Source organism: Medicago sativa, chromosome 4 (genome assembly GCF_051527215.1).
Source record: "Medicago sativa cultivar Bolivia chromosome 4, Bolivia_mono, whole genome shotgun sequence".
Classification (NCBI taxonomy): domain Eukaryota; kingdom Viridiplantae; phylum Streptophyta; class Magnoliopsida; order Fabales; family Fabaceae; genus Medicago; species Medicago sativa.
In genome coordinates, this window is record NC_140752.1 from 67,928,150 (window position 1) to 67,955,164 (window position 27,015).

The window sequence follows — 27,015 nt, forward strand, 5'->3', positions numbered from 1 at the left end:
CACCGACTGTGAGACTCGGTATACAATGCTTGAAAAGACTTGTTGTCCTTTAGCTTGGGCTGCCAAACGCCTGCGTCATTATATGGTGAATCATACAACCTGGTTGGTATCCCGAATGGATCCAATCAAGTACATCTTTGAAAAGCCTGCTGTTACGGGAAAGATTGCACGATGGCAAATGTTGTTGTCTGAATATGATATTGTGTACAAAGCTCAGAAAGCAATCAAGGGAAGTACCCTTGCTGAGCATCTTGCTTGTCAGCCTCTTGATGATTACCAGCCAATTAAGTTTGATTTCCCTGATGAAGAAGTTATGTATCTAAAGGCAAAAGATTGTGAAGAGCCACTGATCAATGAAGGGCCAGATCCCAATAGTAAATGGGGCTTAGTGTTTGATGGTGCTGTTAATGTTTATGGTAAAGGAATTGGGGCCATCATTGTAACTCCACAGGGGCACCACATTCCTTTCACCGCTCGAATAACTTTTGAATGCACAAACAACATAGCTGAATATGAAGCATGCATCTTGGGCATTGAAGAAGCCCTTGATCTGAGAATTAAGCACCTTGACATCTATGGAGATTCTGCACTTGTTATTAATCAGATAAAGGGTGAATGGGAGACTCATCATGAGAAGCTGATCCCTTACCGTGACTATGCAAGACGTCTGTTGACATACTTTACAAAGGTTGAGCTGCACCATATCCCTCGGGATGAAAATCAGATGGCTGATGCTCTTGCTACTCTGTCTTCTATGTTTCGTGTCAACCACTGGAATGATGTGCCTGTAATCAAAGTGCAACGTCTTGATAGACCCGCTCATGTGTTTACTATTGAAAATATGCCAGATCAGGCTGATGAGGTTGTGAATGATAAAAAGCCTTGGTATTACAACATCAAGCAATTCTTGCAGAATCGTGAATATCCACCTGGTGCTTCCAATAGGGATAAAAAGACTTTGAGACGATGGGCTAGTAAATTCCTTCTGGACGGAGAAATCCTATACAAGAGGAACTATGACATGGTCTTGTTGAGATGTGTTGACAAACCAGAAGCTGAGAAATTGATGCATGACGTACATGATGGTACCTTTGGGACCCATGCTCCGGGTCACACCATGTCAAGGAAACTGTTAAGAGCTGGCTATTACTGGATAACTATGGAGCGTGACTGCCACAAACATGCTAAGAGATGCCACAAATGTCAAATTTATGCTGACAAGATTCATGTGCCTCCACATGCTCTCAATGTTATTTCTTCCCCATGGCCTTTCTCTATGTGGGGCATTGACATGATCGGGAGAATCGAACCGAAGGCTTCCAACGGACATCGTTTCATCCTAGTGGCAATTGACTATTTCACCAAGTGGGTTGAAGCTGCTTCCTATGCCAATGTGACCAAACAAGTGGTTGTCAAGTTTATCAAGAATAACATCATCTGTCGATATGGTGTTCCCAACAAAATCATCACTGACAATGGTTCCAATCTGAACAATAGCATGATGCAAGCTTTATGTGAAGAATTCAAAATCGAACATCACAACTCTTCTCCTTATAGACCTCAGATGAATGGTGCAGTTGAGGCCGCTAACAAGAACATCAAGAAGATTGTTCAGAAGATGGTTACTACTTACAAGGACTGGCATGAGATGCTGCCATTTGCCTTGCATGGTTACCGTACTACAGTGCGCAGTTCAACCGGGGCAACTCCTTTCTCTCTTGTATATGGTATGGAAGCAGTTCTCCCTCTGGAAGTGGAGATTCCATCTCTTCGAGTAATCATGGAAGCAAAGTTAACTGAGGCTGAATGGAGTCAAAGTCGGTACGATCAATTGAATCTGATTGAAGAGAAACGTATGGATGCTATGACTCATGGACAGTTGTATCAAGTGCGAATGAAGAATGCCTTTGACAAGAAAGTCCGACCTCGAGAATTCAAGGAAGGCGAACTTGTATTGAAGAGAAGGATAAGCCAGCAACCCGACCCAAGGGGCAAGTGGACACCTAACTATGAAGGTCCTTATGTTGTCAAGAAGGCTTTCTCTGGTGGTGCTTTGATTCTTACACACATGGATGGTGTTGAGCTTCCAAATCCCGTTAATGCCGATATAGTCAAGAAATACTTTGTCTAGAAAGAAAAGAACAGCGTGGTAGGTCGAAAACCCGAAAGGGCGGCCTAGGCAAAAATGCGCTTCCCGGTGGATCGAAAACCCGAAAGGGCGATCCAGGCAAAAGTTAGGGACAAAAAATGAATATGAAAGAGCTCGCTGAGATTGTACGCAACTCAGGCAAAAATGAGCGCCTCGATGAGCCGAAAACCCGAAAGGGCGGTTCATGCAAAAATGAGGTTGATAAAAGACAAGTAACTATATCTGGCAAATTACCGTCACCCCTTGGGGCATCTGCAACTGTCAATGATCATCTTCGTCAGAGGCTTCTGTACTTGTGAATTCAAAATTTCTATGAAATGTAGCGGTCATCGTGTTCAATGTATCACCAACCAATAAAATTACCATTTTCCAAGCTTTGTAAGTCCGTGAAGTCATGCCCTTGGCTGACTTTCACTCTTAGACATCAATTTGAGCCTGTGCTTTTGTTTGAAACTCTACTTTTCTTTCTACTTTCAATGCTATATACAAAATACTTTCTTTCTATTTGATAATGTCAATGTCTGAAACAAACATCTTTTGAAAATTGAAAAATCTTTTTCTGTCTATTTTGAAAGCAAACCTGAGCAACAGGGTACATTTCAATGAAACATGCATGAATGAATGAATGTCAATGTCTATTCCAATACATGTTACAAGCAGGTTACTCCCCAGGATGATCTGTGGTCAATGGCAAGAATGAAAAAACAGAATGAAAATGAAAAAATGAAAAAATGAAAATAAAAAGCTCGCTAAGTTGAAAACCCGAAAGGGCGGCTTAGGCAAAAATGAGCACCCCGCTGATTGACAACCTATGAAGGCAATTCAGGCAAAAATGGGGCAATGAAAAGAATCTTTACTCCCCGGTGAATCGAAAACCCGAAAGGGCGATTCAGGCAAAAATGGGGTTTGAAAATGAAAAATGAAAGAATGAAATATTGAAAAAAGCATTGACCACAGATGCGAGCATCCAATGTTTACCCAGCACTGACACGCCTAGCAACGGCGAACTGTGTCCAAGAACCTTCCAAGGGTCCTCCTTTACAAGTTTTATTGCCCTCAGCCATGGTTTCGATACGTCTCTCAACGACGGTCTCTCCAAAGAGGTTTTCCCCCTGTGAATATGTTGCAGCACGAGCCACTACGTGCCCAATCTTCCAATGTCTTGTCTGCCTTGGTGAAACTTCTCTGCCAAGTTACAAACCAATCATGCATTTCAAGCATTCATACATGCATAATCATGCATTTTATGTGCTCATACATCCAAAAATCTTGCTATACCATACATACATGTTGTATATCCAACTGTCAGCTGTCAAATGTCAATGTCAATGTCAATGTTAATGCCAATTATCCAATGTCAATGTCAATGTCAATGTCAATGTTAATGTCAAATGTCAATGCCAATGTCAATGTCAATGTCAATGCCAATGTCAATGTTAATGTCAATTATCCAATGTCAATGTCAATGTCAATGTCAAATGTCAATATTCAATGTCAATGTCAATGTCAATGTCAAATGTCAATATCCAATGCCAATGTCAATGTCAATGTTAATGTCAAATGCCAATGTCAATGTCAATGTCAATGTCAATGTCAATGTCAATGTCAAATGCCAATGTCAATGTCAATGTCAATGTCAATGCCAATCCAATGTCAATGTCAATTTCCAAGCCAATGTCAATGTCAATGTCAAAGTCAACTTTCAATTCAATTCAAATCAATGTCAATTTACTTTTGGGCCAACAAAAATGGTCATGTCTATTTTCAAATCAAGTCAATAACAATTTACCCTCAATTGGTATCTTGTTAAACCAGACTTTCAATTTGTATCTTGATTACTGGTCAAGTGCAAGGTTCAATTCAAAAAGAACCACTTGTACCTGCTTATATGTCTATGTTTCTGGTCAAACGGCAAGTTCGATCCAAAGAACAGCTTGTACCCGTCTCTTGTTTGTATCTCTCGGTCAAGTGGCAAGTTCGATCCAAAGAACAGCTTGTACCCGTCTCTTGTTTGTATCTCTCGGTCAAGTGGCAAGTTCGATCCAAAGAACAGCTTGTACCTGTCTATTCGTTGCCCGTTCTTTCTACCTTGATGTCTATAAATCCCTTGGTGGTGTGACACAGCCCGTAGATTCCGGTTCGATTGTCTTGCATTCATAAATGAAATGTTGCATGGCATTCATGTTTTTGAAAATCTGAAAGCGTATTTTTATGTCCAAAAGCAGTGCAAATGTTAATATTTAAGTATCTTCGTCCCGTCAATTCTAAGACTTCGTCTCTTGACTCCCCGGACAAAGAAACTTAAATAGGGGCAGCTGTTATACCCTAATTTTGGACCTAAAAATACTTGTTCAATTCTTCTTTTCTTGCATTATAAGTCATTTGATATGTCTCTGATTAATTGCATCTTTCTCTGCATTTTATTTCAATGTTATTTGCAAAATTCATGAAAAAGGGCATTTTAGTCATTTCCTATGTCAAAAGTTCTTTCAGTCTTTTAAAATTTTGTTTGAGTCTTTTCAAGCAGTTTGAATAAGTCTTTGTTTCACTCTATGTCAAAATCCATTTTAAAAATTGCATTTGAAATCATTTCGAGTCAGTTTTGCCCCTAGGGGCATTTTAGTCTTTTCATGCGTTAAAACCCTGTTTAAATTCTAGAATTTGTCTCTGAGTCTTTTAATTTGTTTGAATAAACTCTTGCTTTAATCCCTTGTTAAAAATCATTTTTTAAATTGCATTTGAGTCGTTTCGAGTCATTTTAGTCCCTAGGGGCGTTTTGGTCATTTCACATAATATTTCTGATTCGTTTTAATCTGCTTTGTTGTTTTTAATCGTCTGATTTTACGTTAATTTTCAATTTACTTTTTCAATTCAATTTTAGTTTTAATTTTCATTTTAGTCCGCGCACTTTTGTTATTTACGTTTTAATCCCTTTTAAGTTTGTTAGAGTCCAAGTGCCATGTGTCCAAATGTTATTGGTTCTTAAGAGTTTGTTACAAGTCTAGTGCCACATGTCTCTATCCTATTGGTCCAAGGTCAATGACTTAGCCTATAAATTGGTCAAAGGGTCAATTCATTCATTCACCAATCATTTTTTACAAATTCCACAAAAAATCACAAAAACTTTTTCATTTTTTTTCCTCTTTTCTTTCTCTCACGTGGCTAATTACCACCACCATAACAACCTCTAACAACCTCTTTCTCCACCACTCCTCCTCCCTAACTAACTCTTCTCACCTTCAACCACCACCCTAACCAACCTAAACCACCACAAAACCACCACAACTCCACCAATATTCATCACTAACCACCTCCAACAACATCAAAAGCTGCATTCAATCATCGCCCTCATCCTCACGTATTCATCATCATCATCATCATCCTTCAATCTTCATCATCAATCTTCAATTCGCATTTCTCATCACAATATCATTCGCACCAAACAGCGAACGCTTCTCCTTCAATTCACAACCGAATTCGATACAAAACTCGTCCAAGTCCATTCCTCGACGGCACCGCAAGCTTCACCACAAACAAACGTTTTCAGATCAAACGGAACAGCAAGAACGAATTTCAACAACAACAGCAAGAACGAATTAGCCTACTCCAGGTTCAAGATCAAGAACGGAACCAAGCCGACGCATTTCAGTTCGCGACAGAGAAGAAAGAAGGAATTGGAATCACGAACAAAATCCGGAGCAAATTGCAAACGGGAAAGGTAAGAAGTTCTTTCGAATTCCTTTCTCTGTCAATATCCATGTGTTTGAGTGTTCCGAGTTTGAATCCGTGAAAATTAGTGTCGAATCGAAAAAGGGAGAGTAATCCGAGTGTAGTGGTTTGTTTCTCGTTGTGAGGCGATTGTATTTCAAGGTTCTGGCGCCGGAAATCTCCTGGCTCATCGGAGAAGACAACCGGCGCCGGCGAAGCTTATAGAGAGATGAGAGGGAGTCCACGCGAAGAAGAAGATGAGAAAGAGAGGTCTGTGTTGTGTTCAACGTGTTTTTGTTCTTGCTAGAATTGTTTTATGTGATGCCAATAATTGTGTATATGGGCCTGGGCTTTGTTTAACTTGTAGTCTCATTTTGTACTAGTTTCCTTGCTATCTTGACACCATTGTTTGCTGTTTACACTACTGTGAGTTTTAAAATCTCTACAAACGATTCCAAAAAATGCATATTATTTTCCTTTTGATATTTTTTGTTGATTCTTGATGATTCTTGCATGTTAGTACTGGAAAATATATGTGAAAACTTTTTGTCTTGCGTTAATTCATTTTCTTTTCAATTTTGTTGAAAAAACCTTGTTAAAAAACTTCTAAAACTAGTGAACTCTCCCGCCATTATTTTTGATGCTTGAAATTGGTTTCTCATGATGTTTTGATATGTTGAAAATTGATAAAAATATATAGGGAGACTTCTTGTGGCCTTGTGTTACTTTTTGATAATTTCTTGTAAAAATTTCGCATGTTCTTGATCCCAAAGTCTTGCTATGGTATATTGGTCCTTAGTGTGAGAGTTTGCAATGTGTATACCCCTGATTTAGAGTTGTTCCTTACTGTTTTGGAGTGTGATTTGTTAGTTCCTTGTGTTATAAGTCATGGGAATAACTCTATGTGGAATAAAAGTGCAAAATAGGCCTAAAAGTGCTTCATAATTGCTTAGTTTAATGCTTCTCTCTAATCCTCATGGTTAAAATTGAAATGGAACCTTTAAAAATTGATTGAAATATGAGGGTTAGGAGTGATGAATTGGCTTTGCTTTTGTGGTCAAGTTTTGGGTATGTTTTGCCTTTGTTTTGGTGTATCTTGAAGTTTTGTGATGTTTACTTGATTACATCTTTTTACCATATTACATACTATGCTACTAACCATTTTGTTTATCATTTCATAAGCATTCCCATCTCATCTCATATTCACCTTTATCTTCTTGCAATTTAATTTGTACCAAGGCTTAGAATGTAATACTTAGGAAATTTTGTAATATTCCTTCCTTATGCCTTTTAATTTCTTGGCAAAGAGGCCATAGAATGTAACTAGGGCATGATGTAATAAGGACAATGGACTCTAATGATGTACACCGACACAAGCACCGACACATGCACACACATCACTATAATGTAGCTAGAATATGCATGTTTAGATGTATGCTTAGGATTGTATGTTTAGATGAATGCCTAGGACTCATACTTAGAAAAATCAACTTTCCAAAAAATATGAACCAACTTCACTCAAACCTTTTTTTCATAATAAACCTTGGGATCAAAATCCCATTGTATTTTCCTTTTCTTTTTCTTAATCAAATTTCAATGAACTTTAATCAAACTTTGACTTCTTTTGCAAATCACTAATCAAACCCCACTTTTTCCTTAATCTCATGCCCTTGAGGCCTCTTTCTATTCTTCAAAGTTTCCATTTTCAAACTTAAAATCAACCAACAAAAACAAAAACATTTTTTGGAAGAGAACTACGGTGGATTTGATCCCTTAAACGGGTACGTAGGCAAGGAACAAAATTCCTTCAATTCAACTAAAATAAAAATCCAAAAACATTCTTCTCCCTCCAATTCTTCATTTAGTAACTCTTAGGTGTAAATATCATTTCAAAATAGCATTTAAAAATAAAGCGCGCGCGTAGAAATTAAAGACGGTTCCTATAGGATACTATAGTCGTTATGGGTGCCTAACACCTTCCCATAGCGAAAACAACTCCCGGACCTCGATTCTCAAGGGTTTTGCTTACTTTTTCCCTTCCCAAGAAAAAATAAGATATCACCGGTTAAAAGGTTCAAACGTAATCAATGTTTGACACCCGAAAACCAAGATAAAACAACTGTCAGCGAGAATCATTCCTCTGATTCCCTTAAATCCTTTGATTCCTTTCACCTCAGTGGAGCATCCTCAAACCAATAGGCAGCAGAGTCGTCGAACAGTGTCCTCCTCAAAGGGCTCAAAGGGAAGTTAGATGACTCAAAGGGAAATTGGACCCAAGAAATTTTACGCTCCTTTATTGGATAAATGAACCTATTGTAAATATTTTTTTCATGAATATTAATAAAATGAGGCATTTTTTCCCATAAATATACGTTATCATTGGTTTTTACGACATGACAAAGCTTAATTCTGTTGAGCTTATACTAACCCTCGAAAGCAAAAGGAGCGTACAACAAAAGGAATGAGCCCAATCCAGTATTCCTAGCCGATATTATTCCTTGAAAGCGAAGTGATTGTTCAAGCAAAAATTCAAAAATCAAAGTTTCCTAGTCGACACTAAATGTCGGACACAATGTCTTCAATGAAGTGAGTATTCCTTGGACGGCGCCCATGCTTCCTAATGACATCCAAAACACCCTCAGTGGCCAAGAGAAGCCGGACACAATGTCGTCAACGATAGTTCAGAGTCTTGGAATTTATCCATAAACGAATGTACAATTCAAACGTTCAATATACTAGTTCGTTATGAGTTATACCTTGATCTCTCTTGTAGGAAATAAGAATCCATATTTATCAGAACAAAATCAAACAAACACAAAAAAGAATTTTTTCATTCATTAGCGATAATGGTGAAGTACACTCATCAGAACAAAAGCAAATTACAAGCCACAAAGGCAAGCAAATTACAAGGATGAATAGAAAAAATCAAGAATCACCAACGAAAGCAAGTTTCCCATCCGCAAGCTCTTGTTCGAAACCAATAGGAACAACCTTCCCCAGCTTAACCTTCTAGTTGGCAGGAACGTCCTCCCTAGAATTCTTGACTAAAGGGTGGAAATGTTCCACTTGGACCAGAGCATTCTCAAATATGCTACAAGCATTCCGCCCCCACTTCCTTTACCATGATATGAGCCATCAAAATACATTTTCTAAGGGTTCAAACGAATATAATATATATTTTTTCTTTCAAAATCGTCATCAGAGGAACATAATAATTAGCTAGAAAATTAGCAATTATTTGGGCTTTCATTGCTTTTAATGGAACATAAGTTAATGAAAATTTTGTTAAGGCCAATGCCCATTTTTCGATTCTACTGTGTAAAATAGATTGGAAATGAATCTTTGAAGATAATTGACTTCGCCAAGAAAAAATATCATTTTGTGAAGATGCAAATTCTAAAATGCAGTTTGTTTTGTTTGTATTCACCTCTACTCATTTCTCTTGTATTAAGAATCCAATAAATCTTCTTGCGGATACACTAAAAGCACATTTAATAAGATTCATTTTCAAATGGAACTTGGTTACTCCCTCAAAAGAAGTTCTTAGATGTTGTAAATGGTCTAATTTTGTTTTTGACTTGACCATAACATCATCAATGTATACCTGCATAAAGTAATCTATAAAATCGTGGAAAATCAAATTCATTTCTCTTTGATAATAGGCGTCGACATTTTTTAATCCAAACAACATTATTGTCTATTCGAAAGTTCCTAAAGAACCAGGCATCTAAATGAAATTGATGAATTGCATCATGCTTTGTGCGGGCTCTGCAGAAACATTGTGGAGACAATGCATCATTTGTTCTTTAAATGCCCACAATCATATGCATTTGGCAATCTATGCTTTCCTGGATCGGTTTTGAAATTGTTTTTCAAGTGTCAAGAATTGCGCATTTTAAGCGGTTATGGAGCTCATTTAGAGGCAAAACGAAGGTTTGAAGTATTATTTTGTTATTTGGTTTAGTGTATTTTTTTTGGTCAACTAATATAATCAGGGCCATTAGGCTCGACTCTCATAGGCACTTCAGCAAAATAAAAATGTAATTTTTTTAAAACTTTCTAATCATAGGAGGCAATTTAGGAGGCATAAAGGAAGACTGAAAAAAAAAAAAAATTAGAACCTGAAATTTAGAAGGCATATATTAGCAAAAAGAAACTCAAACATGTACTGCAGAAAGAAAAAGAAGAAACATATATTTTTTTATTTGAGTGGTGGGTGGGGTATTGGGATATAATTATTTTTTTAGACTCATACCCTTTGGAGGCCCGGCTTGGTTGAGCTGTTTGCACTCTTTCAAAGTCGGGCCGGAGTCTAATAGCTATAAATTCTTTTTTTATTAAGGAGAATAAGTTAGGTGTTTAGAGATCAAACCTCAATCCATACATATATTATGCATTGTCCTTAAGATAAACTATTTTTACAAAGGAATTAACTCATTTTTTATGGGAAGAGGGAACAACCGAAGATTTTATAGAACATATCAAAATTACCAAGTCTGTATTTTTTTCTTTGCCGCAGGCTGTGAGAACTTAATCGGGGTAATATTCATTCAAATGCTACCCTTTTTTTTGGTCAAGAATGCTACCCCCTTTTAGACCATTTACAATGGTCACCAACATTAAACACCCTTCAACACCCACTTTTTCAATTCCCAACACTCCACATCATCTTCTCTCTCTTAATTCAACACTCATTCAACTTTAACCTCTCCAATGGTTTTTTTTCATTCAACACTCTACCCCACCACCTTTTATTTCTTATTCTTATTTAATTTTATATTTTTGTTTTTATAATTATATAAAATTACAATTATCGATTATAATTAAATTAAAATAAAGAAACACTTAACATTTTTTTTTGTAAAAACAAAATTTATTTAAATAATTTATTTTTATTTTCTTAACTTAAAATGCAATACAACAAACTAAGCACGCAACACACAAATAACTTAAAATGCAAGAAAAAAAAAAACACACAACACACAAGCAATTTATTTAGTACGATACAAATCATCTTCAATCACGAAACATTCCAAACTTTGTCCATATGTGCTTCACTAGATCTGCTTGCAATTCGTGATGAACATTTGGATCACGCAACTCGGATCTAGCACGCACATGATTTGCAAAAGTGGGTAACACCTCGGTTGAGTATGGTTGCGGTGTACTAGATCCACTTCCCTCAGATTGCTCAAAATCAGTCCAACGTTGAGCATATGTATCTCGTTCATCCTCAACAATCATATTATGTAATATGATGCATGACCTCATGATTATACCCAAATCAGCTATGTCCCACAAGCGAGCTGGTTCACGGATGATTTTAAATCGAGCTTGAAGCACTCCAAAAGCACGTTCGATGTCCTTCCTACAGCTCTCCTGTTGTTTTGCAAATAACTTATCGGGTTCACTTTGAGGAAGTCTAATCGATTTGACGAAAGTTGGATAAGAAGGGTAGATACCATCAGCTAGATAGTATGCCATATTATAGGGACGTTGATTCACAAAGAAATTCACCCTTGGAGCCTTACCCTGTTCCACATCATCAAACACCGGTGACCGGTCTAGAACGTTGATATCGTTCAATGTTCCTGGACATCCAAAAAAGGCATGCCAGATCCATAGATCATGAGATGCAACTGCTTCAAGAATAACTGTTGTGGTTCCCTTATCCCCCCTAGTAAATTGACCTTCCCATGCTTTAGGACAATTTTTCCACTCCCAGTGCATGCAGTCAATACTCCCGATCATCCCTGGGAACCCCCGCATTTCACTAACATGTAGTATTCTTTGAAGGTCATCTTCGGTTGGTGCTCTCAGGTACACTGCCTCATACAATCGTATGATTCCTTTACAGAATCTACGTAAGCACTCCAATGCTGTAGTACCTCCTATTTTGATGTATTCATCGACCGCATCTGCTGCCACACCATATGCTAACATTCGCATTGCAGTTGTACATTTTGCTAAGGGTGATATACCTTCTTTGTCAGTGGCATCAACTCGCTGGGTGAAGTAGTTATCACTACTTGAAAGGTCTCCAACGATTCGAAGGAAAACGTGTTTTTGCATCCGGAACCGACGACGAAACATTGCATCGTCATATGTAGGCTCATTGGCAAAGTAGTCGTCAATGAGTCTTTGGTTTGCCGCTGAATGATCTCTATTTAAATATTTTCTACTACTAGATCCACTACCTTCCTCTATTTGTTTTCGACGCTGAATAAATCGGTTGACGATATAAGTGTCTTCAGCATCACGGTTTTTGAAGTAGGCTGTGAAATCATAAGGATCCATTGATAATTTTTGGTGATATTGGAAGTAGATATGAATAAGATTTGTGATATTGGAAGTAGATCTAAATGCAATTTGCGATATTGGAAGTAAATATGATAATTTTTTGTGATATTGGAAGTAGATCTGAGTCCCTATATATAGAATATGTGTGGTGGACAGTGATGATAATTAAAGTGACGTATGCATAGTATAGTATGTGTAAAGCAACTACTGAGGAATACCATGGGCTGTGATGCATAGTATGTGTAAAACAAGTAGTTTGGAATACCATGGGCTGTGAAATTAAATTCAAGCTTGCAGGCTTTCTCAGACTTTCTTAGACTTTTGTGTGTGTTTGTAATTTTATTTGGCGAGCATGTATTTAATTTTTTTTTTTCCATGTTCAACATATCAAATGGCACCATTTGTTGTTTTTTTTTTACTATTTTTTTTTGTTTGCCATGTGAAATGGCGAGCATAATATTTGTTTTTTTTTTTTAGATTTTTTTTTGCATGCCATGTGAAATGGCGAGCATCCTATTTGTTTTTTTTTTTTTAATTTTTTTTTGCATGCCATGTGAAATGGCGAGCATCCTATTTGTTTTTTTTTTTTAATTTTTTTTTGCATGCCATGTGAAATGGCGAGCATCCTTTTCTCAATTTTTTTTTTGTTTCGTTTCCTTTTTTTTTTTTTTTTCATTTTGCTTTAATAGATTTTTTAGATAAAAGATTTAATAAAAATAAACTAAAAGTAAACTTCTTTAAAAGTAAACTTCATTATTGTTTCGTCGCAATGTGAATTAATCACAACAATGCACAAATTTATTAAAATTATGTATACCATTAAATGCCCACAATCATATGCATTTGGCAATCTATGCTTTCCTGGATCGGTTTTGAAATTGTTTTTCAAGTGTCAAGAATTGCGCATTTTAAGCGGTTATGGAGCTCATTTAGAGGCAAAACGAAGGTTTGAAGTATTATTTTGTTATTTGGTTTAGTGTATTTTTTTTGGTCAACTAATATAATCAGGGCCATTAGGCTCGACTCTCATAGGCACTTCAGCAAAATAAAAATGTAATTTTTTTAAAACTTTCTAATCATAGGAGGCAATTTAGGAGGCATAAAGGAAGACTGAAAAAAAAAAAAAATTAGAACCTGAAATTTAGAAGGCATATATTAGCAAAAAGAAACTCAAACATGTACTGCAGAAAGAAAAAGAAGAAACATATATTTTTTTATTTGAGTGGTGGGTGGGGTATTGGGATATAATTATTTTTTTAGACTCATACCCTTTGGAGGCCCGGCTTGGTTGAGCTGTTTGCACTCTTTCAAAGTCGGGCCGGAGTCTAATAGCTATAAATTCTTTTTTTATTAAGGAGAATAAGTTAGGTGTTTAGAGATCAAACCTCAATCCATACATATATTATGCATTGTCCTTAAGATAAACTATTTTTACAAAGGAATTAACTCATTTTTTATGGGAAGAGGGAACAACCGAAGATTTTATAGAACATATCAAAATTACCAAGTCTGTATTTTTTTCTTTGCCGCAGGCTGTGAGAACTTAATCGGGGTAATATTCATTCAAATGCTACCCTTTTTTTTGGTCAAGAATGCTACCCCCTTTTAGACCATTTACAATGGTCACCAACATTAAACACCCTTCAACACCCACTTTTTCAATTCCCAACACTCCACATCATCTTCTCTCTCTTAATTCAACACTCATTCAACTTTAACCTCTCCAATGGTTTTTTTTCATTCAACACTCTACCCCACCACCTTTTATTTCTTATTCTTATTTAATTTTATATTTTTGTTTTTATAATTATATAAAATTACAATTATCGATTATAATTAAATTAAAATAAAGAAACACTTAACATTTTTTTTTGTAAAAACAAAATTTATTTAAATAATTTATTTTTATTTTCTTAACTTAAAATGCAATACAACAAACTAAGCACGCAACACACAAATAACTTAAAATGCAAGAAAAAAAAAAACACACAACACACAAGCAATTTATTTAGTACGATACAAATCATCTTCAATCACGAAACATTCCAAACTTTGTCCATATGTGCTTCACTAGATCTGCTTGCAATTCGTGATGAACATTTGGATCACGCAACTCGGATCTAGCACGCACATGATTTGCAAAAGTGGGTAACACCTCGGTTGAGTATGGTTGCGGTGTACTAGATCCACTTCCCTCAGATTGCTCAAAATCAGTCCAACGTTGAGCATATGTATCTCGTTCATCCTCAACAATCATATTATGTAATATGATGCATGACCTCATGATTATACCCAAATCAGCTATGTCCCACAAGCGAGCTGGTTCACGGATGATTTTAAATCGAGCTTGAAGCACTCCAAAAGCACGTTCGATGTCCTTCCTACAGCTCTCCTGTTGTTTTGCAAATAACTTATCGGGTTCACTTTGAGGAAGTCTAATCGATTTGACGAAAGTTGGATAAGAAGGGTAGATACCATCAGCTAGATAGTATGCCATATTATAGGGACGTTGATTCACAAAGAAATTCACCCTTGGAGCCTTACCCTGTTCCACATCATCAAACACCGGTGACCGGTCTAGAACGTTGATATCGTTCAATGTTCCTGGACATCCAAAAAAGGCATGCCAGATCCATAGATCATGAGATGCAACTGCTTCAAGAATAACTGTTGTGGTTCCCTTATCCCCCCTAGTAAATTGACCTTCCCATGCTTTAGGACAATTTTTCCACTCCCAGTGCATGCAGTCAATACTCCCGATCATCCCTGGGAACCCCCGCATTTCACTAACATGTAGTATTCTTTGAAGGTCATCTTCGGTTGGTGCTCTCAGGTACACTGCCTCATACAATCGTATGATTCCTTTACAGAATCTACGTAAGCACTCCAATGCTGTAGTACCTCCTATTTTGATGTATTCATCGACCGCATCTGCTGCCACACCATATGCTAACATTCGCATTGCAGTTGTACATTTTGCTAAGGGTGATATACCTTCTTTGTCAGTGGCATCAACTCGCTGGGTGAAGTAGTTATCACTACTTGAAAGGTCTCCAACGATTCGAAGGAAAACGTGTTTTTGCATCCGGAACCGACGACGAAACATTGCATCGTCATATGTAGGCTCATTGGCAAAGTAGTCGTCAATGAGTCTTTGGTTTGCCGCTGAATGATCTCTATTTAAATATTTTCTACTACTAGATCCACTACCTTCCTCTATTTGTTTTCGACGCTGAATAAATCGGTTGACGATATAAGTGTCTTCAGCATCACGGTTTTTGAAGTAGGCTGTGAAATCATAAGGATCCATTGATAATTTTTGGTGATATTGGAAGTAGATATGAATAAGATTTGTGATATTGGAAGTAGATCTAAATGCAATTTGCGATATTGGAAGTAAATATGATAATTTTTTGTGATATTGGAAGTAGATCTGAGTCCCTATATATAGAATATGTGTGGTGGACAGTGATGATAATTAAAGTGACGTATGCATAGTATAGTATGTGTAAAGCAACTACTGAGGAATACCATGGGCTGTGATGCATAGTATGTGTAAAACAAGTAGTTTGGAATACCATGGGCTGTGAAATTAAATTCAAGCTTGCAGGCTTTCTCAGACTTTCTTAGACTTTTGTGTGTGTTTGTAATTTTATTTGGCGAGCATGTATTTAATTTTTTTTTTTCCATGTTCAACATATCAAATGGCACCATTTGTTGTTTTTTTTTTACTATTTTTTTTTGTTTGCCATGTGAAATGGCGAGCATAATATTTGTTTTTTTTTTTTAGATTTTTTTTTGCATGCCATGTGAAATGGCGAGCATCCTATTTGTTTTTTTTTTTTTAATTTTTTTTTGCATGCCATGTGAAATGGCGAGCATCCTATTTGTTTTTTTTTTTTAATTTTTTTTTGCATGCCATGTGAAATGGCGAGCATCCTTTTCTCAATTTTTTTTTTGTTTCGTTTCCTTTTTTTTTTTTTTTTCATTTTGCTTTAATAGATTTTTTAGATAAAAGATTTAATAAAAATAAACTAAAAGTAAACTTCTTTAAAAGTAAACTTCATTATTGTTTCGTCGCAATGTGAATTAATCACAACAATGCACAAATTTATTAAAATTATGTATACCATTAAGTAAACTCCATATTTATTGAATTTTAAAAAACAACCTAAAATGATTTTTTTTATTAAATATTAAACAAAAATACATTAAAATAAAACATTGTTACAAACCTAAACATCTATTACATTTATCTTCTCCTAATTTTGTGCCCATGAGTACCACATCCAACAGGTTTGATTTTTTGTTGAGGTCGACCGGGTGGCGCTATTTGTAGTTGTGGCTCCTCCTCCTCGTCCTCATCATCATCATCCTCATCCTCATCCTCCTCCTCTTCTTCTGTTAATACAACATCCTTTTCTTGTTGTACTACGTCTTCATATTCTTCTTCTACTTCTACCTCTTCTTCTTCTACTACTACCTCTTCATCTTCCTCACTCTCAGGTTCATTACGACGAAGTGCCCACAGACTGTTCATCGCATCATTGTCCATCTGTGTCGTTGTGAATATTGGTGGTCGAGACCATTGTGTTTGTTGGGATGATTCTGGAAAGGAGGATTGCATGTATGGTGGTGGTAGGTTAAAGCTTTCATTGGGTGATGGTTGGTGAAAGCGGTGGCTAGATTCTGCCTGGAGAGTGAATGAATGATGGGAATGTTGGCTATGGTGGCTAGATTCGGGGTAGCTCCCAAATTGAATGGGAGAATTTTGAAATGATGGATACATGGGTGGTGTGTATTGGAAAGTGTTTTGAAATTGGTTAAATGTGTTGGGTTGTGGGGTGTAATAGGTGTGGTTTGGTTGTGGTGTGTGTACGGGGTGTGTCTGGTTTTGTGTGTTGGGTTGTGGTGTGGGTGGGTAATCTGGTTGGTTTTGTGGAATGACCCTTAGACGTTCCCTTGGGTCTCCCAATAGCGAAGCTCTAGAGACAAACAAATTGTTTCCAAAAAATCCCCAATACCAACGTATATAGTGACGATTTGGTCGCACTTCATGGGAAAAGGGGACCCCGGTCAATACTAGCTGACGACGTTGGTGCCACGTAGCAATTTCTTGTTGAAATTTGGTTGACAAGGATACCTTTCCTAAGATCTTCATAGTGATATCATGGTAACCCTTCAAATTACGTGGAACGTCTGGTTGGTTTTGAGGGAAGCCGAATTGTAGTTTCACCCTATCTTCTTGGTGCATCTCTACAACGTGAAAGCAGATAATATAGGTGGTTGCAGACCATACTTCACTTTCTTCTGGTGTGGGAGTTTGAAAATTGAGATACGGTCTCCAAATGAACTGAAAAAAATATAAAATGTGTGTTAGTTTTTATATTTTGAATAAAAAATAAAAAAACTTATTTTGATGATAAATTACTTCATCGTCTGTCATCATATCAATCCTCCACCGATAAGTGATAAGATTGTGTTGGCCTGCCTCTTCGTATTCCATCCCAGTATCACACCATCTGATAAAGTTTGAAAAATATTTAATAATTAGTAACATAAAAAATATCAGCACCCTTGTGTTTTAAAAAAAATTAAAAAAAATATTGTACATGCCTGTTAAAGAGAGGGAACATATCTGGTATATTACTCTTTGGCTTAGGTGCCATGCACGTAATTCTCGAATAAGCCCATGCTTGTATTAATATTGTGCATCCCATTATATCATGCACCCCTTTATATGCAGCGTCACACATTCCTCTGTATAGACACGATAAACATGCCGAACCCCAACTATAAGTTCCAATCTCAATGGGTTCCTTCTCTAACATTGCCAACCATTTTATGTGTACTAAGTTGCCCGTCTTATCAGGAAATAATACTGAGCCAATTAAATATAGACAATAGGCTCTAAAATGGTATACAAGTGTTTCGGGACTTTCATCACCTGCCAGTTGTTCTATGTAATCTCTTAACCATGTTAATTTCACAGTATTGCGCTCCCTTGAACTTTGATCAATATTTCTTCCTAACAAATTTTCAAAATCAGTCCATGAAATGTGTCTGTCAGATGTGACCGGCAAACCATCGACTTTTAAACCCAATAACATGTGAATGTCCTCCAATGTTATTGTACATTCACCTGTTGGAAGAATAAATGTGTGCGTCTCAGGTCGCCACCGTTCAAGTAATGCACAGATTAAACGGGAATCAGTTTGAAAACTTGTTATTTCCGTTGGCCTCAAAAGACCGGCTTGCTCTACATATGGTCTTATGCGTGCATGTGGCTTTAATATTTTGTGACAACGGGGTCTCACATAATTTTTTCTTTCTTCCTACAAAATAATATTAGTTAGTATATTAAAACTAATAGATAAAACGTAATAAACATAAATTGTTATTGTGCAAATAAATAAATAATAAATACATTTGATTTGTTAGAGACGTGACATGATCTGTGAGTCATTCCCATCCAAAGAAATTTAGCTACGTCCATGTTGAAATTAACAATTAAAATGAGAAAGTGATGAGAAAGTGTGGAGTTTTTGAAGTGAATATTGAAGTGAGTTTTTACGTTGGGAGCTTGGGAGGGTAGTGTCAAGTTTATATAGCTCAAATGGCGAACAGTGTAAACAATTAGAATGGATGCATGCATAGACACATGGCAAGTGCTCTAGCTTTAAATTTTTTTTTATGCTCGCCAACCCAACAATTCATGCTCGCCATTTGAATAGGCAGGCATTCCTATGCATGCTCGCCATTTCAATAGGCATGCATTCCTATTTTGCCATTTTCCAGGGAATCTCTTTTGGCTTTGGCTGCATGCATGCTGTCTTCTTTTAATTATTCAAAGCTAACTCTCTCTTTTCAAAATGCACACAGGAAATTCAACATGAAAGCTGTTCTCTTTTGGCTGCATGCATGGTGTCCTTTTGTAAATATTTAAAGCTAACTCTCTCTTTTCAAAATGCATACAGGAAATTCAACATCAAAGCTGCTCTCTTTTGGCTGCATGCATGAAATGAATATGAGAGGTCTAGAAAAAGAAAACAATTTCATGAAATGAGAGGTCTGAAAAAGGAAAGATTCTAGCATGAAAGTTGATTTCACCCGTGTTGTTAAGAAAACAATTTCATATGCAATAATACCTCCTATTTTCCTAGACAACACTGACAATTATTTAAAGTAAACATTGGGGACTAGATAACACTGACAATTATTTAAAGTAAACATTGGGGACTAGACAACACTGACAATTATTTAAAGTAAACATTGGGGACTAGACAACACTGACAATTTTGACCGAATACAAACAAATATTACAGTGAAATTAATTTCCATACAGCTCACGCTCCAAGTTTTCCAACATTTCTTTTTTCCTGTCATTGAGATGCTCTTGGGAACTTAACTTTATGTACAATTTCATTTTCTTCAATCTATTTTTCTCTTGTTGCACTGCAGTGTACTCTTTCATTTCTGCAGTGTACTCTTTCAAGTGTTCAATCTCTTGCACCTTCATTTCTTTGAATTTAACCCACTCATTTTTCTCCTCCTCCAAGGCAGCGTCCTTGCTTTGCTTTTTTCCTTTTTTTTTAGCTGCCTCCCTACCCATTGGACGAGCACTAGATCCTACAGAGTCCTCGTGAGATCTCTTAGATCCACTACTTCCTGAGCCAACACTTCCTCCTACTTGACTAACATAACGTGGTTGATCACGGAGAGCGCGCCATTCTTCCTTTAAAGTAAACTGAACATTCTTCCCACATGCATATAATTCCTGGGCTTTTGCCTCCACATCATCTTCCGACCAACCGCTTCCTTGCAAACGCTTAGCGGCATCATAAGCACCAACCCATTTATTTATTACTTTGTTCATGTAATTAAAACGGTTTCGACATGCAACTAGATCACGGGGAGAATCAAATGAGCAATACTCATTACAATACTCAGCAATTTTACCCCAATATGTTTCTCCTCTCTGGTTTCTCCCAACAACACTGCTTGTTCCATATTTAATCCATGCACTAATTAGCACCAAATTTTGTTGAGTGTTCCATGCTGGTTCCTTACTTTTCTTGCTCTTAGGAGTTGAATCTTCGGTGCCTTCATCAGCAACTGTCATGCCACCAGGAGTTATTTGTGTTGAAAATTCAGGATATTGAGATGCACTACCACTGGGAAAATTTTCATTCTCCATTGGCATATAACCATGAAACGGGGGTGTTTGAGATGGATATCTCATCATCGATCCATAATATCCATGAAAGTTTGGAACAGAGGATGACTGGTTGAAATTTGGTGTAAAACCAAAATTAGGTACGTTTTGAGGTACGTTTTGAGGTATGTTTTGAGGACGTTGGTTGAAAAATAGATTTGGATTTGGATGATTGTTGGGATTTTCGTAGTTAAATGGGAAATTAGAATAATTTTGGCTGTTGAAAGGGTTATTATTGGGATCCATTTCACAAAAAAGAAGATTAAAACTTCACTTAGTTTGCTAATAGAAAGATAATAATGAGATGAAGATAGTGAAAAACTTGGTTTTTTTTTCTGTGTCCAAATCAAATGAACCAAGTCTCTATTTATAGAGGAAAAAAAATCATGAATTTTGGTATTTTTTTTTTTTTTAATAATTATTTTTCACCGAAATAATTGATTTACAAAATTAAAATCATAAAATCTACGTGACCAATCAGAGCGTGACACGTCTGCAGGCTTATCCAAAAAGCAATCCCTCTCTCTTCTGGTCTGCAGCTCACACGCTGCTGTCGGCGCGTGTGCTGCACGCGCCTGTTCGGTCCAATTGCAAGCCGCCACGTGGCATTCTGTGGCAGATTAATTGGTGTTGAATCTGTTAATCCTCTCTCTCTTCCAGCAGCTCATTCAACACGGCTTCAACATGCATTGGAGTGGTTTTTCTTGTTGATTGTCAGGTTCAATACTCCCATTGCACATAGTTATTCGATAAGTAATTCAAATGCTACTTTGATATTAAAATTCAATATCTTGTTATACATTCGTACTACTATTATGACATTATTGTCAAATCCTCTCAAAAATACACTATTGTCAAAACAAAAAATAAATAAAAATATCCATGATGATGTCACTGTCAGCATCACACACCCTAGAAACGTGCTTAACTATTCTGCCTCTACTTGGTAGTTGGTATTTATTTATAGGACTTGATTCCATAATATGCAATGCACACAAAACACAACACAACATACAACTCTAATTATCTTCTCTGAGTTATATATAGCAATTTTCCAATGGCTGTAGGAACAACTACAAAGATTCTTGTAATAGGAGGAACTGGTTACGTGGGAAAGTTCATTGTTGAAGCTAGCATTAAAGCTGGTTACCCTACTTTTGCTCTTGTACGAGGCTCAACTCTTTCTAATCCACACAAGTCATCAATCATCCAAAGTTTCAATACATTGGGTGTCAGCATAATTTTGGTATGTTATGTTAATGAATTCTAATCAAGTTTAATTAGTGCATAGCTTAAGCTTAATATATTACCAGTTCTTTTCATGACTTTGTTAATGCACCATTTTTTTTAAAGCTGCAAATTATATTAAGAAATGTGATGAGTGTAACGGAGTTCATATCCTAACCGATTTAAAAGAAAACCATAGATTGATCTGAAAAACTGAAGATCACCTAAAAATGAATATTTTTTTATGTGATTAGATGTTCTTTTGTAAAAACCTCTCGGATGAAATTGGATTTTGAATTCAATTTTTAAAACCGAACCATACCGCACACATAAATATCAATACTTATTTTTTTTCATTAGTATGATATATTGTATTTATCTATTATTTGATAGTTTTAAATATTTTTTGTTGATACTTATTAGTTTAATCTATTTTTTTCCTAACTATTTTATTTGCTTTAAACATAAATTGATCATTGTCATCCCGTCATATTAATTTTAGTATATTAGATGTTGTATTTTGCATGAAAGTTATTGTATCGTTATAATATTAATATTAATATAATATTTAATAACTGTAATTCGGATATTCAAAAATTGATCCAAATTAAACTAGATTTAATACAAATGGATTGGTTTTAAAAAATGAATATAATCTTCCAAACTACTTTGGATAAAATAAATTTTTACATAAAAGTTGATCCAAACAACATTGTAAACACCCTAAATACAAGGGTATTCAAACTCTTATAATAATATACAACCAAATCATAAAACAAAGAAAAAGATGAAAGAATAAGAGCACAAAAGAAGAGTTCATCTAATATAAACCTTATAAAGTTTGTAAAAAAAAAAAAAGATGGACACGTGATAAGTGGTATTTTTTTTTTTTTTGGTACAAATGATAAGTGGTATTTTATTAGCGGAGAGAGTTTTTTTTGACAAGTATTAGCGGAGAGAGTTAAACTCATAAGTCATAATCAATCATATTATCACTTAACTCCCAATATCTCCTCCCAAACCACCAAATTAACCACTTATTATCATTCTACAGCTAAAATTTTAGTTGACTCTCAAATAAGATAAAAAATTTAGTTGACTAAAATAAGATAGGATGAGCAAATCATTTTTTGATAAAATATTAGTCCGTTGTTTACCAAAATACAAATTTATATTAATGATATTCTGAATATTAAGTCTATAATAACTAAAGATAATAATCCATGAACTTTTCTAAGGACTTTCATATACAGTAATATTATATAGTCAACCGTCAATCTACTAAGTAAATGATATCTACCGGCGACATCTAGATTATTTTACAGTGATAGAGATTTCTATTACACTTTTTGAGTTTTTTTTTTTAAAAACCCTGTTCCCAAAAAAAAATTCAAAACTGACCCCTATGAGACTTATTTTCCAAAATGACCCACTTTCAATTTTTGTTGATTTTTTTTTTGTCGTTTTCCTCATTCCCGCCATTTGAAACGGCGGGAATGAGCCGCCATCTGACACATGTCACATCGTTACTGGCCATGCAGGTTTGACTTATTTTTTTTGAATTTTTTTTTCGGTCCCGCCGTTTCAAACGGCGGGAATGAATATTTAATTTTTTTTTTCGTTTTTTGTCAGCCGTTTTTTGTTTTGTCCTGTAGTGTATCAGAAAATTGAGAAAAAATTTATATTTGCTCTTTGAGAAAAAATTTATATTTGCTCCCAGCAGGAGTCAAACCAGGCGCGCATGGGACAAAGCAATCCTGTGTTGCCACTGAGCCAGTGTAGAATTGTTGTCAATTTACGCATCCAATAATATATATACCATTTCTTAAAACAGTTTTACACACCATGAACCATCCAATTTTTCATTTTTGTTTTTTTTAATATAAGTCTTATAATATATATATATAGGAGTTTTTATAATTTTAATTGGGATAATATATATTTCGACGAAATTATCATAGGGGGATAATATATATTTCGTCGAAATTATCATAGGGGGATAATATATATTTCGACGAAATTATCATAGGGGATAATATATATTTCGACGAAATTATCCCGCTATGATAATTCGACGAAATATATATTTTTCACCGGTAAATTATCCGACGAAATGATATATATTATTTCAAAATATATATATTCAAAATAAAATCTAGATTTTGTTCATATTCGTCTGGTAATTTTTTAAAATAAAATCTAGAGTTTGTTCATATTCGTCGGACAAATTTTTCAAAATAAAATCTAGAATCCAATTAAAATTATAAAAACTCCTATATATATATATATATATATATATATATATATATATATATATATATATATATATTATAAGACTTATATAAAAAAACAAAAATGAAAAATTGGATGGTTCATGGTGTCTAAAACTGTTTTAAGAAATGGTATATATATTATTGGATGCGTAAATTGACAACAATTCTACACTGGCTCAGTGGCAACACAGGATTGCTTTGTCCCATGCGCGTCTGGTTCGACTACTGCTGGGAGCAAATATAAATTTTTTCTTTTTCTCAATTTGCTGGGAGCAAATATAAATTTTTTCTCAATTTTCTGATACACTACAGGACAAAACAAAAAACGGCTGACAAAAAACGAAAAAAAAATTAAATATTCATTCCCGCCGTTTGAAATGGCGGGACCGAAAAAAAAATTCAAAAAAAATAAGTCAAACCTGCATGACCAGTAACGATGTGACATGTATCAGATGGCGGCTCATTCCCGCTGTTTCAAATGGCGGGAATGAGGAAAACGACAAAAAAAAAACGGCTGACAAAAAACGAAAAAAAAAATTAAATATTCATTCCCGCCGTTTGAAATGGCGGGACCGAAAAAAAAATTCAAAAAAAATAAGTCAAACCTGCATGACCAGTAACAATGTGACATGTGTCAGATGGCGGCTCATTCCCGCCGTTTCAAATGGCGGGAATGAGGAAAACGACAAAAAAAAAAAAATCAACAAAAATTGAAAGTGGGTCATTTTAGAAAATAAGTCTCATATGGGGTCAGTTTTGAATTTTTTTTTGGGAACAGGGTTTTTAAAAAAAAAAACTCACACTTTTTCTTATTCGTTGAAGTGATTTAAATTTATAATTTTTTTTAATGAAATATATATTAGTCACAGTCAGTTGTTGTTTTATTTTTTACGTCTGTTCTCTTTTTTTGACAAATATGCCTGAGCTCTTGACATGTACTACAATTTTCTATTTTTGAACAAGACTACAATTAAAGCCTCATAATTATTATTGATTTATAACACGTTGTTATGGGGTAGTACGTTGTTTGGTATTTATTGGTAGGTCTTAATAGTTGATGTTGATTTTTTGACAGGGTGATATATACGACCACCAGAGTTTGGTTAAGGTCATAAAGCAAGTGGACATCGTAATCTCATCAGTGAATCATGAGCACATATCTGATCAATATAAGATCCTTGCTGCTATTAAAGAGGCGGGAAACGTTAAGGTATATTAACATCAACATGAAAAATGTTCTAAAAATATTTGTTAAAACGTCTAAACTCGAAATTTTATTTTAGAAATGATGTATTTAAATTTGTTTATCAATAAATTACAATCAATCAAATGAATGATTTTCAAGTAATAATGAATAAATTTTTTTTTTGGTACAAGAATAATATTTTTAATAATTTGATGGTTATAATTAATTAAAAACGTAAAATATTTTTAAACCGACAGTGCATAAATACAAAATATTTTAAGCTTAATTGTTATAATTCTTTCTTATACAGAGGTTCTTTCCATCTGAATTTGGAAATGATGTGGACCGAAATCATGGAGTGAATGAAGGAAAGGTTGTATTTGATACTAAGGCCAAATTTCGTAGGGCCATTGAGGATGAAGGAATTCCCCATACCTATGTGGTTGCAAACTTTCTCACTCGACATTTGCTACCAACTCAATCACAACTCATTGACACAACTTTTCCATTAGATTCAGTTATTATCCTTGGGAATGGAAATACCAAAGGTAAAAAGCACAAATATCCTTTAAAATTAGAAATTTACTTATCACACACACCCTCCGGTTTTAGATATAAACAAAAAGTCAAATATATGTGGTCTAAATTTAGATCATATATATTTGACTTTTTTATTTATATTAAAAGATAGATATATTTATCTGTTTGCTTGTATTTGTTTAAGATAAGAGAAAATATATTCTAATTAACTTTTTCTTTATTGACAGCTGTTTTCAATACAGAAGAGAGTGTTGCAGCTTTCACTATTAGAACCATTGATGATCCAAGAACCTTGAACAAAATTCTCTATATTAGACCTCCCACGAACACATTGTCATACAATGACCTAGTATCTCTTTGGGAGAAGAAGACAAATAATAATCTTAAAAAAATCTATATTCCAGGGAAGCAAGTACCGAAGATGATTCAAGGTTAGTTATTAGTCTTAGATGATTTTTGTTATTGTTAAAAGAATGTATATTTCTGTATACACAATTGCATAGAATAATTTTTCAAGTAATTGAGTATTGATTTTTCTCAACATAAGAGTATTGATTTATTCATTCAAGGAGAAATTTGATCTTTGTCTTGAGAAACACAAACACTCCTAAGATTAGGCGTGTCCCAGTGTGAGACATGTGTTGTATCTAATATTGACACGACACCGATACATATAATTACACTAAATTATGTAATTTTCTCAAATTTTTATCAGTGTCAATATGTCAGTGTCTTTGTCATGTCCAATGTCTGTATCTGCATTCATGCTTCACAATTAAGATTATATGCATAATAAGGTTTTCTAAACAATTTGATGTATGTTTTGTTGTTTTTGTAGAGTCACCTTATCCTGTAAATATGGGCCTTGCAATTTGTCTGGCTGGATATGTGAATGGAGATCACACTAACTATGAAATTGATCCCTCCACTGGAGTAGAAGCTTCAGAACTTTATCCTGATGTCAAATATATCACTTTGGATGAGTACTTTGAGGAAAATCATGATCGCACCCCATTTTACTTAAATTGGTTATTATCACTTAACAAAGGACAACATTTCAATTAGTAATGTGCTAGTATATTGTTTAATTAAGGAGCAACAAATCAATTTCTTTGTTATGGGATTTGTTAAAAAAAAATACTATTATGCGGTACCATCAATAGAGTCAAAGATAGAAAAAAATGTATCTTGTCTTGTCTTGAGTTGTAAAATTTCATTGTCCAAGTAATAAATGATTGAGACACGTGTCTTCTCAATGATATATGAATAAAGGTATACTCTAATTTTTTGTAATTTTTTTTTTTTGAAAAAAAAGGTACTTGATTTTGTTGTATGTTTATCCAAGCTTGATGTTTTGATTTTACTTGTTTGTTTGCTCAAAAATGTAGCTCAGTTGATAATGACAATGCATAATATA

The 27,015-nt window shown here is 35.1% G+C and overlaps 3 protein-coding genes across 3 annotated transcripts; 1 reads left to right on the forward strand and 2 right to left on the reverse strand.

Annotated features, from left to right (window-relative positions):
- Positions 1-16,300: 16,300 nt before the first annotated feature.
- LOC146931052 (uncharacterized) lies at positions 16,301-18,758 on the reverse strand. Its single transcript, XM_085702538.1, has 3 exons — positions 18,585-18,758; positions 17,589-18,492; positions 16,301-17,510 (listed from the first exon to the last, which is right to left on the reverse strand). The coding sequence occupies exons 2-3, from the start codon at positions 17,715-17,717 to the stop codon at positions 16,410-16,412; spliced, it is 1,230 nt and encodes a 409-aa protein (XP_085558664.1). The 5' UTR covers positions 17,718-18,492; positions 18,585-18,758; the 3' UTR covers positions 16,301-16,409.
- Positions 18,759-19,014: 256 nt separating this feature from the next.
- On the reverse strand, positions 19,015-21,109 carry LOC146931053 (uncharacterized). Its single transcript, XM_085702539.1, has one exon. The coding sequence runs from the start codon at positions 20,616-20,618 to the stop codon at positions 19,488-19,490; it is 1,131 nt and encodes a 376-aa protein (XP_085558665.1). The 5' UTR covers positions 20,619-21,109; the 3' UTR covers positions 19,015-19,487.
- Positions 21,110-21,357: 248 nt separating this feature from the next.
- On the forward strand, positions 21,358-26,981 carry LOC146931054 (phenylcoumaran benzylic ether reductase Pyrc5-like). Its single transcript, XM_085702547.1, has 5 exons — positions 21,358-21,618; positions 24,948-25,082; positions 25,369-25,606; positions 25,826-26,029; positions 26,437-26,981. The coding sequence occupies exons 1-5, from the start codon at positions 21,430-21,432 to the stop codon at positions 26,661-26,663; spliced, it is 993 nt and encodes a 330-aa protein (XP_085558673.1). The 5' UTR covers positions 21,358-21,429; the 3' UTR covers positions 26,664-26,981.
- The last annotated feature ends 34 nt before the right edge of the window (positions 26,982-27,015 follow it).